At 38.4% G+C, this 15,272-nt stretch overlaps 1 protein-coding gene across 1 annotated transcript; it reads left to right on the top strand.

Moving 5' to 3' along the window:
- The first annotated feature begins 953 nt into the window (after positions 1-953).
- On the top strand, positions 954-4,843 carry LOC106914190 (homeobox protein otx5-like). Its single transcript, XM_014980818.2, has 3 exons — positions 954-1,741; positions 2,936-3,087; positions 3,204-4,843. The coding sequence occupies exons 1-3, from the start codon at positions 1,642-1,644 to the stop codon at positions 3,840-3,842; spliced, it is 891 nt and encodes a 296-aa protein (XP_014836304.1). The 5' UTR covers positions 954-1,641; the 3' UTR covers positions 3,843-4,843.
- Positions 4,844-15,272: the final 10,429 nt, after the last annotated feature.

The raw sequence follows: 15,272 nt of genomic DNA, 5'->3' as shown, positions 1-15,272 counted from the left end.
CTTTATTTGCCTGTGGAAGTGCTGCCCTAAAAGATAACAAAAAAGTGACCAACTGTAATCTGCTTGCAGATCAGATTTTCTCCATTATGTTCCCTTGGTCATCCCTGGTCTAAAACATACAGCCAGAGCAAATCAAGGCTAAGCTAAACCAAATACCAAGACTGCCTGCTGCAGGGAGAGGCCACAGGTTTAAAGAGAAGCAGCATGGTTTACTGTCGGGAGCACTTGACTCCAAACCAGGAGTGTAACAAGAAATTCACGAAAATCTGGCCTATTCAAAACCTGTAAAGGGGGCTAGTTTGCTTTGGACAATTAATTAATTATTATTATTATTATTATTATTATTATTATTATTATTATTATTATTATTATTATTATTAAAGCTTAGGGTGAATGTATGAATGAAGGGGCCAAAAGGAGCATGTTGGGGATCAGGAAGGGATTTAAGCGCAGAACAACGTGGTCTTTGTGTTGCTTTTAATCCGGCCTGTACCCACTTCTCCGCCTCTTGATAACTCTACCCTGGCTCTCTGGCAGTGGTTGCCCAATTATTTCGGGAGGTTAATTTAAAAATGGCCGTTATTTAAAACAAACAAACATAAAACAACAACAGCTCAGATAGATACGCAAGCTTTCTTCAAACTTTATTCTTTCAAATGTCATTATTTGGTTTTAACTGTTCACTATTTTCCGTTTGTTTTTTGTGTAAACTGTTGAGCATATCAACAAGTGTGTGCGTGTGTGTGTGTATGTGTGTGGATTAAAATATTGTTTTATTTTAAATGTAAATATAATATGTCAAATAAAGATAGCTTACAACGAGAAAGGATGCGCAACAATTCATAAAGTAAAACAAAGAATAACCAAACTGAACCCGCAACGTGAGCGAATGAGTTTGCGTAAGAGAGAGAGAGAGAGAGAGAGAGAGAGAGAGAGAGAGAGAGAGAGAGAGAGAGAGAGAAGGGGGGAGGGCTCTGTGCGTCTACTTGGTTAAGAAGTTTCTTCTAATTAGCCAGTCTCTTCTTGCTCGCCTCACTTATCCACCCTGCAGCGCATCCTCCTACTCCTGTCAGGGACCGGGAACCGCGTCGGGCCTCTGATCAGCACCGCGGAGAGACAGGCAAACATTTTCAGAGCAACTTCTTTTCCTGATGCGCACTGCCTTTACTCACGAAGTTTTAGGGAGAAAAATAGGCGCCCGGGTTTATTTCAGACAATTTGGTCATTTGTTGATTTAAACAGTTTTTTGTTGTTGTTTGTTTGTTTGTATGTGTTTTTTTTTTCGTTGTCATTTTTAAAAAAATCAGAGCTAAAGGGTCAGAGAGCGATTCCGGTCCGCTGCGCTTTTACGCATCAGGTGAGAACAGGTGCACTGCTGCAGAAAGTTAGGAACGCAAAAGGCAAGGGCAGAAAATAGTAAAAAAAAAAAAAAATACATCTGAAAAACAGAAGAAAAACAGAGAGGGAGGAAAACAGGATAGAGAGAAAAGGAGAGAGAGAGAAAGACAGAGAGAGAGAAAGAGAGAGAGAGAAAGAGAGAGAGAGACACCCCCTGGAGAATAGTTCAGAGAGCCGGCCCCCGGCCCAAGAGAAGGAGAGAGAGTGAGGGAGTGAGGGAGTGTTTTAAAGCCGGCAGGAGGCATGATGTCCTACATTAAGCAGCCCCATTACGCCGTGAACGGGTTAACGCTGTCCAGCCCGGGCATGGATCTGCTACACACCGCAGCCGTGGGATACCCCAGTAAGTAAAAAGTTTTTTTTTCTCTCTCTCTCTTTTCTATTAATTGGATGTTTTCCTGTTGTCTATTTCATCCCTCTAATTTACTCTCTCAGTTGATACACACGTGCAAGCCTGTGAAAATGAACTTGCAAATCAATTGTGCGTAAATCTTTTCTTCAGTTTTCACACTCCGTTTAATGTGCCTGATTCCTCCGGCATCAGGAACATGTGCTCACTTGATCTGTCAGTTCAGAGGATTACAGAGTCAAAAAAGAAAAACAAAACAATGAAACTGTGTGTGAATGACAATGCAGCCTGTTCTCACACCGAATTAAAACAAACTCCAATCTGCTGCGCTAATCATCTAACCTACTTTCTGAAAACACTCTCATTGTGTGTTTTTAGTTATCCACATTTTTTTTTAACTCAGTGGGTTAACGCGCTTATTGTTTTTCGATGCGCTGCGAACATCTGTCATCTCCACACAATAATTCAAATAAAACAGGGATATCCGGCGCCGATTGGAGAAGCTTTCCAACAAAAATCAGAAAGAAGAAAATAGAGCAATTTGGACTATAGGTGTGTAAAGGGGGCCATTTTTCAAACGACCTTTTTTTCGAGAAGATAAAAAAAATACAATAATAGCAAGAATAATATAAATAATTATCGAAACATTTCTCTCGTGAAGAGTCAGTAGGAAAAAAAAATCGAAATAATGAAGAACAGAGAAATTAGAATAATAGTAATAAAAAAATCAACTCCCTCTTAAACTAAACTATTAAAGTATTCTGGACAATTAAATGAAATTTCATTAAACGCGAAAACCAGAAACCCCCCCACAAATAATAATAATAATAATAATAATAATAATAATAATAATAATAATAATAATAATAATAATAATGAAAAGAAAAAACAGCTGAATCGATTTTTACTTGCACTGGATTCATGACGATTTCATTGAAACGGTTTTTCCCCAGGTATATATGACATATTATGTTATGTTTCGTAGTGTTATAAAACGATCAAATATAACATATTTTGTGACTTACAAAATATGTTGCGCATCTTTTCTACAAAATTAAAGTAAAATAACTAAACCAAAAACAACAACAACAACAACAACAACAACAACAATAATAATAATAATAATAATAATAATAATAATAATAATAATAATAATGATAATAATAATAATAGTCTTTTTTTTTCTAGGTACGCCACGAAAGCAGCGTCGAGAACGCACCACCTTTACGCGTGCACAGCTGGACATCCTGGAGGCTCTGTTTGCCAAAACGCGATACCCAGACATCTTCATGAGGGAGGAGGTGGCTCTCAAGATCAACCTGCCTGAGTCTAGAGTTCAGGTATCGTCACTGGACAATTTAGGCCAACATGTGGAAACGTTTCTCACATTTTTGTGAATCCTCTCCATTTATTTATTTATTTATTGATCACTCTGATTCACTTTGGTGCTCTGCAGGTCTGGTTTAAAAACCGCCGTGCCAAATGCCGCCAGCAGCAGCAGCAGAGCACCGGCCAATCCAAACCCAGGCCTCCTAAGAAGAAAGCTTCGCCGGCCAGAGAGGCGCCCACGGAGGCCAGTGCCAACCCAACCAATGGACCCTACAGCCCTCCGCCCCCTCCTCCAGGCACAGCCATCACCCCCAGCTCCAGCTCCGCCAGTGCCACCGTCTCCATCTGGAGCCCGGCCTCCATCTCCCCGCTGCCGGACCCGCTGTCATCCTCCACCACCCCCTGCATGCAGCGCACCACCACCTACCCCATGACCTACACCCAGGCCCCGGCCTACAGCCAGAGCTACGCCGGCTCCTCCTCTTACTTCACCGGCCTGGACTGCAGCTCCTACCTGTCCCCCATGCACCCGCAGCTGTCGGGCACCGGAGGGGCCCTGAGCCCCATCACGGCCTCCTCGATGGGAGGGCCCCTCAGCCAGTCCCCCGCCTCGCTGTCCTCGCAGGGCTACACAGCCGCCTCGCTGGGCTTCGGAGCCGTCGACTGTCTAGACTACAAAGACCAAGCTGCCTGGAAGCTCAATTTCAATGCCGCTGACTGTCTGGACTACAAAGACCAGAATTCCTGGAAGTTCCAGGTCTTGTAAATAACAGCGGGTTCAAGCAGCTGGGGGAAAGGGGGAGGATAAAAAGAGGTGGGGAATCAAACAAACAAAAAAATGAAGTAGTGTGAATAACCCCCATATTACTGTTGGTGTTTTAGTAGAAGACAGAAAGCTGGGGACACAGAGACATTAGTGACGACAGCTGAGGGACCAATCAGCTAAATGTTACAGAAAGGAGAATAAAAGAAGTGTGGAAGTTGATCTGTTAATGCTTGAGTTTTTTTTTTTCTTTCTTGGACTATTGGGTTTCTATGTTTGCTTTTAAGAAACATAAATGTCAGCCTTCAACTGAGGCCACGTGTAAGGAACACAAGACTTATGTTGTATAGCTACAATAAAATCTAATTAGTTACACCAGAGTGTTAAAAACAGGCGTTGATTAATAATAATAATAATAACATAATTTAAAAAAAAGAAGCAATCAGTTCAACTGGTTGTTGATGTAATCTGAAATCAGCACCTCTAATGGAAACAAACCTGAAGCAGATCTAGACTTTCTTTTTTTAACCTATCAAAATCTGTTCCTCCATTTAACTTTTAATTTATCCGCCTGATTAACAATCTAAGAACTGTGACTTGGTCAGGAAAAGAGCTGAGGGGTTGTCATAGTTACGACGGCTAACAGGATAGCCACTAGTCCAGAAACAAGAGGGGACATAAATGTTTCCAATCAGCCTTTTGGGAAGAGTTGGCCCCTCCAGAGACCGCAGTACAAACCTGGACATTGTTTGTTCAATAGGATCACTTCCACGCTGGGTGGGCAGCAGCAGCCACACTGTGGTGCCCACTCCCCTCACGTCAGCTGCCTGAGAGAAGCAGTTCTTGAATTTGCTGCTCTGGTGGACTGCTTGACCGGAGAGGAAACCGCACCAGAGAAAAGGAAGGGGCAGCCTGTCCCTTTTGCACAGAGCGTCCGGTGCCTCGCTCCACTCCGACTTGTAAAGAAGTGACACCACTTTTTTGTGTGTGTTCAATTTTTTTGTTTGTTTTTGTTTTGTTTGTTTGATTATTTCTTTGTATTAGACTTTAACAATACTGTTTCTTTAAAAAAAAAAATTGTGAACTTGTTGAAGTAAAAAAAAAGAAAAAAAAAAACAACAAAAAAATGGTAATTTGTTCAGTATTATCAGTATTAATACTATCATCATCGCTACTACGTCTTCAGCCGACATGGATGTTGCTAATAAAGGTATTTTTCTGTTGCTGTTTTGTAAATATTAAAACTTGAAAATGCAATCTCGTCTGGTGTCACTCAGCAGGCTCTGTCTCTCTCTTCTCTTCGTCATCCTTAAACTCTAGAAAAATGCCAACTTTTTACTGTTCATGTTTCTCTTGTTTATACTTCTTTTTTCTCTTTTCAAACTCAGGGGTTCATCCAATAAAAGTAGCACTGATGACACACAATGTTATTCACGCTTCTTGATCATTTTCTGTATTCTGTTCTTTTGCATTGTAGTCTTCTCTGCCTATATTTTTCTGCCATGGATTATTTTGTACCTTGCATTTGTCTCCTGTGTTTGAGCGTTTTCACCATTACCTAGATAGTGCTGATGTTTCAGATGAGACATTAAATGACTTAATTAAAGCTCTGGGTTCACTGTTGTCTCTGAATCACTAGACGAAGCACCATTTTTCCAGTAGACCAACAAAAACTGTGCATAATTAAGAAGTTGTGATTTATAGAACTAGATATTTTGGAGTTTGTCTCTATCAAGATTAAACATCTAGAGGACAAATTTTGAACCTATTAGTTCTTGCAAAACTGTCATATAAAAATACTTTTATCAGAGGTTTACTGCTCTCTCATGAGATTAAAGAAGTTCATCCGTTACTAAGATCTTATACCAATTAATTCAATAATTAGAACTACTTTCATTAGTGTAAAAGTGAGAGTTTGGAAAAGAAAAGAGTCTAAGGGTCTTGGTTCAGGTTCAGTTCTTCTCTAACTGATTGGCATTGAAGTTGTGTCATACACATGATGAATATACTTTTGTAAGGGATTGTACAAGGCAGCATTTTCTTGTGATTTGTCTGATATTTGTTGTGGCACGGTGAGAGCAGCTTTTTTAATCCATAGAAGAATTTCAACGGGTATAAGGCAGAAATGGGAGGAAAGAGGGCAGAATAAAGATTAGAAGTGGCCATTAAACCGAGTCCCATCACTCTGCCGGGCCCAAACTAAAGTTCGAGGGACGGGCAGATTACTTTGGATTTCTGGCTGTGTTTTCATGCCACTGAAAGGTCGGGGGGGTCACCTCCACTGGGGTTATGAGAAGTGGACTGCATGGACAGTTTTAAGCGTGCTATTAGCTCATGCGTGTTCAGATGATATCTTGCACCAGTGCAGCGGGTCTTGTATCGCAACACAATGCTCTTAGCAGAGGAACGTATTTAAGCTGTATTACAATAACGTTGAAAGGTTCACCTCTGACCTCTGTGTCTGAGTGAATGTGAAAAGGTAGAACAATAAACTGAGCTTGTCACATTATTAAAGGGGAGATATTATCCAAAATCAACTTTTTTTTTTAGATTTACATTATGTTATAATGTTATTCCCTGATCAAAAAAAAAAAAAACATACATAGAGTAAGTTAATTAACATATTACTTTAATTAAAATGGCTGGGGGGGGAGGGATTCAGTATAGCTGCTTTGTGTTGTTCATGGTTACAGTCACTGTAAAGTGAACACCCTCTTTCAATATTTGGCGCTTTCATATCAGAGTATAACTAAATCCACAACACACACTTTCTAACTCTCTTTACATGTATATATATATATATATATATATATATATATATATATATATATATATATATATATATATATATATATATATATATAACAACTAAATATTGAACTATAGCTCTCTTTTCTGCTTGAAATGCTTTGTATGCTCATGTTTCAGTAATAAATACTTATGGATTAAAGATAAAAGCACAGTTTAATTAATAGGTACTTTATTACATATATACATTTGCACTTACATATATTTTTTACATGCCCACACTAGCTTTCCAAGTGTGACTTGCATGGAATTAATCTTTGAGACAATGGTGACCAAAGTGAGGCCAGGGGGCCATTTGTGGCCTTTGGAACAATTTTTTGTGGCCCTCCGATTGTAATTAATGAAAGGTACAACTTTGGCCCTTCAGTGATCACTTGTATAATTTTTTTTAGCATGAGAATTTCCGTGACAAATTTAATTCTTCTCTAAAGGAAATATTTTTCTTTAAATAGAAATGTTTTAATTTAACTTTATAGTAAGCATGACTGTAAAGATCCACCAACTTTAAAAAAAACAAAAACAAAAATAAAACAAAACTTGAGCACAATTAAAGTCGATTAAATTTGGTTAATAGAAGAAGGATCATTTTAAGAAAGTTCTCAGTTTTGGTTCTGGGAATTTAGAGCAAATAAACTGAAGAAAATCTACCCAAAGACTTAGGAAACTGTCTGCCTTTTATTAATACAAAAAAATGCCACTTTGTTTCATTGAAATATCGCTTGATTATTTTATTGCTGAAACAATTCACAACAAAATTCTTTTGTGTTTTACGTTGGAATAGCAATGTGATTTTCAACTTTGGGATTCTGGCACGTACTTGGTCACCACCGCTTTAAGAACATTGCAGACTCCTTAGAGGATACAGGAGGTCTCTAAAAAGTGATTTTATGGACCACACAAGGTGACACGGTGTAACAAAATTAAACTAAACTGCAAACATAGGCTTAATCGTCGCTTAATTGTGGGACACAAACAGCTGTTTATAATGGCTTACAATGGACCTTTAGACATCATTCAGCCTGATGGCATAAAGCTGAGCTCAGCATCCTTCCATAAATGGACGGACGGACGGACGGATGGATGGACAAATTAATAGATGAATGGATGGACAGACAGACGAAGACAGTGTCCTCCTGTAATCCCCAGCAGCAGCAGCAGCAGCAGCATATGGACTGTAAAGCGCAGAGACACGGAGTCAGGACTTAGAAATATGATTCATTTCTTTCCTCTCTCTAATCCCCGACAAACAAGCTGGTGGCTGGCCTGCTCTGGAGGCGCAGTGTAATCATGCCACAGGCTGCTGCTGCTGCAGCTGCCTGAGCTGCCTGGCCTTCCCTCCACCCCTTCCTGTCTTTGCCCCCCCTACCTCCCATTCTCCCAGCCTGCAGTCCAATTTCCTCTTAATCGATTCCTAATCCCAACGCCACCAAAGCGCACACACAACCAAACACGCAGTCAGACACAAACACACAAGTGCAGCCTCTCAAACGTCAAGCACATCATATAAACGTTTAGAAATGCAGATTCTTACACACATGCCTGATGCGCATGTGCAAAATGATGAAAGTCAGTAAAATATAGAATCACATGATGCAGTTTTTTTTAAGATGAAGAGAAGAAAAAAAAACATCCTGTGTATTCTGTTTTTGAAATGTTTTGTAGTTTTAGTTAGATTTTTTTTAAAGCCTTTTTGTTCTTTTCGGTCTCCCTCTTGTTTGTGGATTTGGGAAGGTATTAAATATTAAATAAATTTGTTTGGAATAGCTGTTTTTATTTAATAAATACAGTCATTATTCGAAAACTATGTTTTGCTTTTACACAGGTTATATTAACTAAATATTTGTTTGATGGTCTGAAACATTTAGATCAGAATTGGGGACAAATAATCTTCAGCATTAATTTATTCAATCCAGTTTATTTTGTAAAGTAGGTGAACAAGAAACAGCAAGTTAGTACAGCAGGTACAATTGATATTCAGTCAGAATCTAGTTAAATATGTATTCAATTTGAAATTTTATCTAATTTATTTAATAATGAATTGAGCTTACTGATTTATTTGGCCAGATCAACTGGAATGCACATATGATTGAATTCAAATGATTTTTTTTTTTAAATTGTGCCTCGAGACAACATTTGTTGTGAATTGGCACTATATAAATAAACTAAATTGAATTTTTATTTCTGTGCGCTCCAGTTAAATAGCCAGATTCAGATCCGACTGAATACTAACACATTCTAACAGGAAGCCATATCAAAAATGGAAGATTTGGGACCTTCCATCACAGAAGAGAATGGGAAAAACTGTGTAGTGCTTCCAGAGGAGAAGAATCAGATTGCTGAAAAATCTTACTTCTGTAGTTCAACAAAATCTCAAGTTCAAAACTAAAAGCTGCTGTTATGTTATTTTCTGTCTTATCATTTTGATATGTCAGAGTCTGAAGTGTACAGAGTGAAAAGAATTGGTGAGAATACAGTTCCTTGTGGTGCTCCTGTGCTAATAACCACCTGGTTAGACACACAGTCAAACTGCGGCTTGTTTGTCAGGTAGTCATTGATCCAGGTGATTGTTGAGGCCTCCACATGTGGCTTCTGGAGTTTCTGACGAAGCAAATCAGGCTGAATTGTGTTAAATACACTGGGAGAATAAAAGAAAATGACACTCACAGTGCTGCTTTCTTTGTCCAGATGACAGTAAATTTGTTGAAGTAGGTTCAAGATGGCATCTTCAGCTCCACCGTGATCCATAAATAGTCCCAAAGGTCGTAGTTTTGCCAACTTACCTTTACTGAAACACTTTAAGTCTAGCTCAAATTTAAGGAAAGCACTGAACATAACAAATGATTATGTATTAACATTATCTGAAATGCTATTTGTATTTTTTGACATTCTTTTCTTCAGGCTTCAGGAAGTGTAGCGCACCATTTCCTTACTTAATTCAAACCACGTAGCCACTACATAGTTTCACTTTTATTTATGTGTCAGAGATGCTTAATAAGTTTCATCAGGAGATAAATTAGCGCCATGCTGAACGAGTGTGATAGACTGCATTAATCATTAAATACGATTTGTGTGGCAGCTGAATCACATAGCCCTGCGGCGTAAGTAGGGTTTGAGTGATTTGCAGCTGGTAGTGGTAACAGGATCAGTATTACACTATGAATGGATCAACCAGCACTGTCAACCTCAGTATACACTTCTGCTTAGGGCTTTACTGCAGATTACAACTTAACACCTAGCTAATATCTCTAATAGTAAAAGTCAGCATTCAGAGCCGCAGATTAATATGTTTGACTGAAACAGTTGTCGGGATTATGGGAGTAGTTGGTGTTTGGCACAGTTAAGAGTATTGAACACAGATTGCATTCAGATTCTTCAGCAGACAGGTGAGGTTTTGATGTCTGGGAGTTCCTGAGGAACGATTCAAACTATTAAAACCTCGTTTTTTTTGTTTTGTTTCCCTCGGTCCTTCTGTCCTGCTGGTTGCCCTCATGCGGTCCCACCTCTCCCAGTTTGCCCCAGAGTTCCTCTGTTCCAGCTCTCCTTGCAGTTTGTCGTTCTTGCTGATCTAATTTGGAAAATGTCCCAAATCCTCTTAGTGTCCTGCTCCCTCAGCGCAACACTAAGTGAATTAGACAGGATTACTGTCTCCCTCTTCCTCCTCCTTCTACGTGTGCTCTTCCTCTTCATCCTTGCCGTCACTCTCTCCTCATCATCTCTCAACTTGTACGTCTGTGTCTCTCTTGACATGTCTCTGTTCATCGGCGGGATTAAAGCAAATGACAAATTGGTTCTAATGTCCACTCCCCAGTGACAGATGCTCCCGCAGCCCAAGTGCATCATGGGACATAAAGTATCGTATGTAAATTAAACTTTAACCTCACAAATATGAAAAAACAAAAGGGGGCGGAGGGGTTATCCAGCACAGATAAAGTCTTGCAAAAATGAGCAGGAAAAGAAAAATGAGATGCTTCCTTGTGTCAAAGTCTTTTTGTTTTCATTCTTTCTGTAGATAATATTTTAGTAAAAGCAAAATGGTGCTGGATTCCTGACATAACTACTTTTATTTGAAAACTGATTCCTCCAAAATGTACTACAGAGCGTTCATACTTCTGTAGTACTCTACAATTCCTCCCTGTTCAACATCCTTTATGGGGTATCTGCACAAATTTTTATTATTTATTTGTTTTGAAATAATTTCTGAATATTTAAATACACAAATTATTATTTTTTATATATATATATATATATAATTTATGCTGTGGTTGGTTTTTCTATTTTTATATTGTCTTCTTTTTTCTGCTTGTATAATGGGTGCAGCTGCAGCCGAAGTACTTCCCCCTGATTCTGATTCTGATTGGACCAAACACTGAGTTAAAGTTCATGTCAAGGTGATCTAGTTTAATCTGTTGCCTTGCTTTCACTTCTTCACCCTGATCTCTGCCGTGCCAGTTCAGGTCAGGTTAGGTCCTGTTTGCAGGAGGACAACACTAAGCACTGTTGTCATTTTAAAGACGACATTGTGACATTTTTCATCCTTTAAACAAAAAAAAAATAAAAATGGGCATTCAAGTTAGATTGGAAAAACAAAGCATTACACAAATATATAAATATAAAGCATAAAGCTGATTAACTTTGCAGCTGCTGCATGTGTATAGTCAAAACATTGAACTTGAGGTAAAATAGTTTGCTGTTATTTAAATTAATCAGTAGCTTCTGTTTGAATTTCTTCGCTTTGATATTTTGACTTTGAAAAAAAAAACAGAGGTAACATAGTTACTTTATTGTGTTATAAAATGTCATGTCGCTCTGAATGTTTCCAGAACTTTTTCAGTCTTGAATTATTATTTTTGTTGCAAGTAGAGAATCACTGATGGGGATGGCCGCAGAGTACTTTTTAAGTTCCTGGGTGGAGTGCCAGTCTGCTAGGTCTCCAAGTGACTTAATTTCTCCTGACTTCCATCACCACAATCATTACGTCATGAACCTTACGGCGGAGGTGAAAGTAAAAATTTTGATTCTTTCCATTGTATTTTGCACTGATGCCTGGGTTCTGGGCACCATATGTGACATCATAACTCTACTGCAACCTTTAATTTTGCTCTTTCTTTCTTGCTCACTTTTATAGGCAGTCCTCACTGTCGGGCATAGAAATTAATAACATTTGCAGTGAATGATAATATTTGCCTTTTAAATGTAGGAGCACATGGTTACTACAATTAAAAGACAAACATCATTTTGCAACTTTTTCTACAAATTTTTCCTGCAAACACTTTTAATGAGTCTGGGTTGAAATAACAACACATGGCCATTTTTTTCTTGTCTTTTAGTTATGATCATCAGATAAACGATCCTCATCATAAATGTTCCAAAGTAAGAAGAGAAATAAATAGTTTACAAAAACAAATACAAACTTTAATCTAATAGGTCATGTTGTATAATTTGTTTTTTTTCTCATTGCAGGACTGTTGACAGACTAACAGCATGGTCTGACTCTCTGTCTGAGCCATTGACCTTTGACCCTTTCATTCCACCACATGTATGTTCCCTGCTGGTTTCCTTATCTGTCATACAGAAACTGAATTCGTTTTTCTTTCTTCTAATTTCTCATTTTATTTTCTCACATCACGTTCAGATCTTCTTCATCATCCTCTCCCCTTGCTGAGCTCCGTCCTGTTCCGCCATTGCTCTCGCTGAATGATCTGAACATCCGCCCTCCCAACTCCATCCTTCCTCCTTCACTTTCAGTAATTCCAGCGCTACCTCACTCACTCGCTTGCTCACGTAGCTCGCCCTAATCCAGCTCTGACCTCAATCCCGTGATGTAACGGATCATGTGACGCGAGCAAGAAAGGCAGAGGGAAACAGAAAAGAGGAGGGAGAGAGAGAGAGAGAGAGAGAGAGAGAGAGAGAGAGAGAAAGAGAGAGAAAAAGAGAGAGAGAAAGACTGGAACATGGGGACGAAAAGTGGGGAAACATGGCCTAATCTCCAAAACTGGAGCCGCCAGACCAATCACAAGCTGAGGGGAGAGGGGGAGCACGGTGGTGAGCGGAGGGAGAGAGGGGGTCCATTAAGTTACAAAATGTTATTTGGACGCACACTGATGTCGACATACACACACACACACACGTACGCACAAATGGTAACAATAAGAAAACATGTTTGTTTCATCACTGACAAACTCCCTGTTTGTCTGCTATAAGCACATCAACAACAAGTTTGTTTGTGACCAACAGGCTGCCTGATACTTTAGAAATACCTACAGCTTGTCTATAAAAGCAATTTTATTTTAGACATGTTCTAAAAATATATATATATATATCATTGTTTACTTTTCAAATGTAGAATGTATGTTCTCAAGCCAAATACATACATAACATTTACAACATTAACAGAAAAAGCTGTGTTAATAAACACAGGAATTTGCATGGTTTATTTTACTTGCATCTGCTTTTATTGCACATCTGCTTTTCTACACTGGTATACTGCATTGTAAATAATACATTTTATGCTTATTTAAAATGTGAAAATATGTATGTTGTTTTATGTAGGGGTAATAAACTAATAATACTGCACAGTCTCTCTCAAACACACACTGGATAGAGACAGACAGACAGACAGACAGACAGACAGACAGACAGATAGATAGATAGATAGATAGATAGATAGATAGATAGATAGATAGATAGATAGATAGATAGATAGATAGATAGATAGATAGATAGATAGATAGATAGATAGATAGATAGATAGATAGATAGATAGATAGATAGATAGATAGATAGATAGATAGATAGATAGATAGATAGATAGATAGATAGATAGATAGATAGATAGATAGATAGATAGATAGATAGATAGATAGATAGATAGATAGATAGATAGATAGATAGATAGATAGATAGATAGATAGATAGATAGATCTTACCTCTATTCTTCTCTGTTTCTTATCTAGAACTCCACTGATAACTGTGCAAAAAATCCAGCTTTGAATTCCATAATGTTTATTCTTTGGAGAATAAAGAAATCTACTGTGTTTTGATTTTCAAAGTAAGATTGAGGCCTGAGGACAGAAGTAGTGATGAAAGGAGGCTGATTTTTGTTCCTGTATAGATTTTGGTCAGGCGTCTCAGAGCATTATCCTGTTAAAAGAATGACTCATTTCAATTTAGTAGTAAATGCCAACAAGTTTCATTTATATTTTCTCATTCATTATATTTTCTTTGTACTATGAACTGTAACATGGTTCCCAGGGCCCTGGAGTATTTGTTGCAAAATTAATCAATAATGTTTGTTTGCAAGAGGAACAGCTGATACTTCAACTTTGAAAGGCAACAATTGGATTTTATGCATTTAAAAAGACAAGAAGTTTATTTATTTGCACTAAATATGATCGTTTTGATGTCTGACTGACAACTCATGAATAAACTCTTGTTTTTTTAAATGTATCAAATTTGATACTCCTTTTGTAGCACAGTTTAATGTACTAGAGGACTAGATGTCGTCAGTAATCAATAAAAACAATACAAAAGAGTAGCTGCTTTCAATATCATGTATTTTAAAGAAGAAAAATTAAAGTGAACCCCACAAAACACAAAACATACATATAACCCAAAAAATAAGTACAAAATATATATACACAGTACTACAGTAAATCTTCCATATGAATGTGCACAATATTTTCAACTATCCAACAAAAGTCCTAAATTTCCCCACTGGTCAGCATAGTCTCATTTAGGGGGAAAATGTCCAAGCACAGTTTGTTTTCAACGGAGAAGAGATAAATCATGGATTGTGTGTCGGTATGGTGAGATGGAGGGGGAAACATAGACCATCAGTCTCCTACCAGAACAGTATGGAGTGAATTTCAGGTTCTCGTGGCCCCAGCCAGATGTCAGAAGCTCGCCATCCTTAAACCCTAAAAAGGATTTTTTTTTTCAGCTTTTACTCTGAGTCTGCCAGAGGTATGGATAAATTATAGATAGAAAGATAATCAGCATTGCAACTCCCTAACTGTATCTTCTGTAATACCTAAGCTGATCATCAGAGGGCGCTGTAACAAACCAGCATACATGTGTCTGATGGCTCTCTCCGCCCTGCTTTCATCTGTTAGCTGTGTGACTGGAGAAGCACATGGCCTGTAAAAACACACAGTGGCGGTTCAGCGACAGAGCGGGCGCCACATAAGTGAAGGTTATTTGTGTTTTTTCAGCGAAGAAGACACAGAAGAGCTGTGATTCACGCTTGTTGCAAGAAGGTTAAGACTGATGCTGGTTATTCTTTGAAATCAAAAGCATGCTCATGTGTTAGAAGGGTCTAGTCAAAATCTAAAACTTGAATCTGCAGATTTCCGGCCGTAATTACAGAAAAAGCTGGATTAGCCTATAGATTCAGACAATACAAGTAGATGTTTTTTTTTGGGGGGGGGGGGGTTTGTGAAAAAGAATGCAAACGTGTATCTTTCCCTGTCTAACAATTACATGCAGCTTTGTGGTGAACAATCACATGAAATCTGCATTAAAGTTTGTGGAAGGAAGGAAAACTCTTGCAAGGCGATTTAACGGGACTCTGGCAAATTGCAAAGAAAGTCTGCTCCTGATTATTTGTGTGATTATTTTCTTGACAGA

Source organism: Poecilia mexicana, unplaced genomic scaffold (assembly GCF_051168715.1).
Source record: "Poecilia mexicana isolate PSO_F unplaced genomic scaffold, ASM5116871v1 scaffold_13, whole genome shotgun sequence".
NCBI lineage: Eukaryota > Metazoa > Chordata > Actinopteri > Cyprinodontiformes > Poeciliidae > Poecilia > Poecilia mexicana.
The sequence above is the reverse complement of the archived record's forward strand: the minus strand, read 5'-3'. Positions and strand labels throughout refer to the sequence as shown.

What these genes read in the sequence shown, in the direction of transcription:
- LOC106914190 (XM_014980818.2), top strand. Translation starts at nt 1,642, where the DNA reads ATGATGTCCTACATTAAGCAGCCCCATTACGCCGTGAACGGGTTAACG. An exon ending in CGCAGCCGTGGGATACCCCA is followed by an intron (nt 1,742 to 2,935) that starts GTAAGTAAAAAG and finishes TTTTTTTTCTAG; the next exon opens with GTACGCCACGAAAGCAGCGT. An exon ending in TGCCTGAGTCTAGAGTTCAG is followed by an intron (nt 3,088 to 3,203) that starts GTATCGTCACTG and finishes GGTGCTCTGCAG; the next exon opens with GTCTGGTTTAAAAACCGCCG.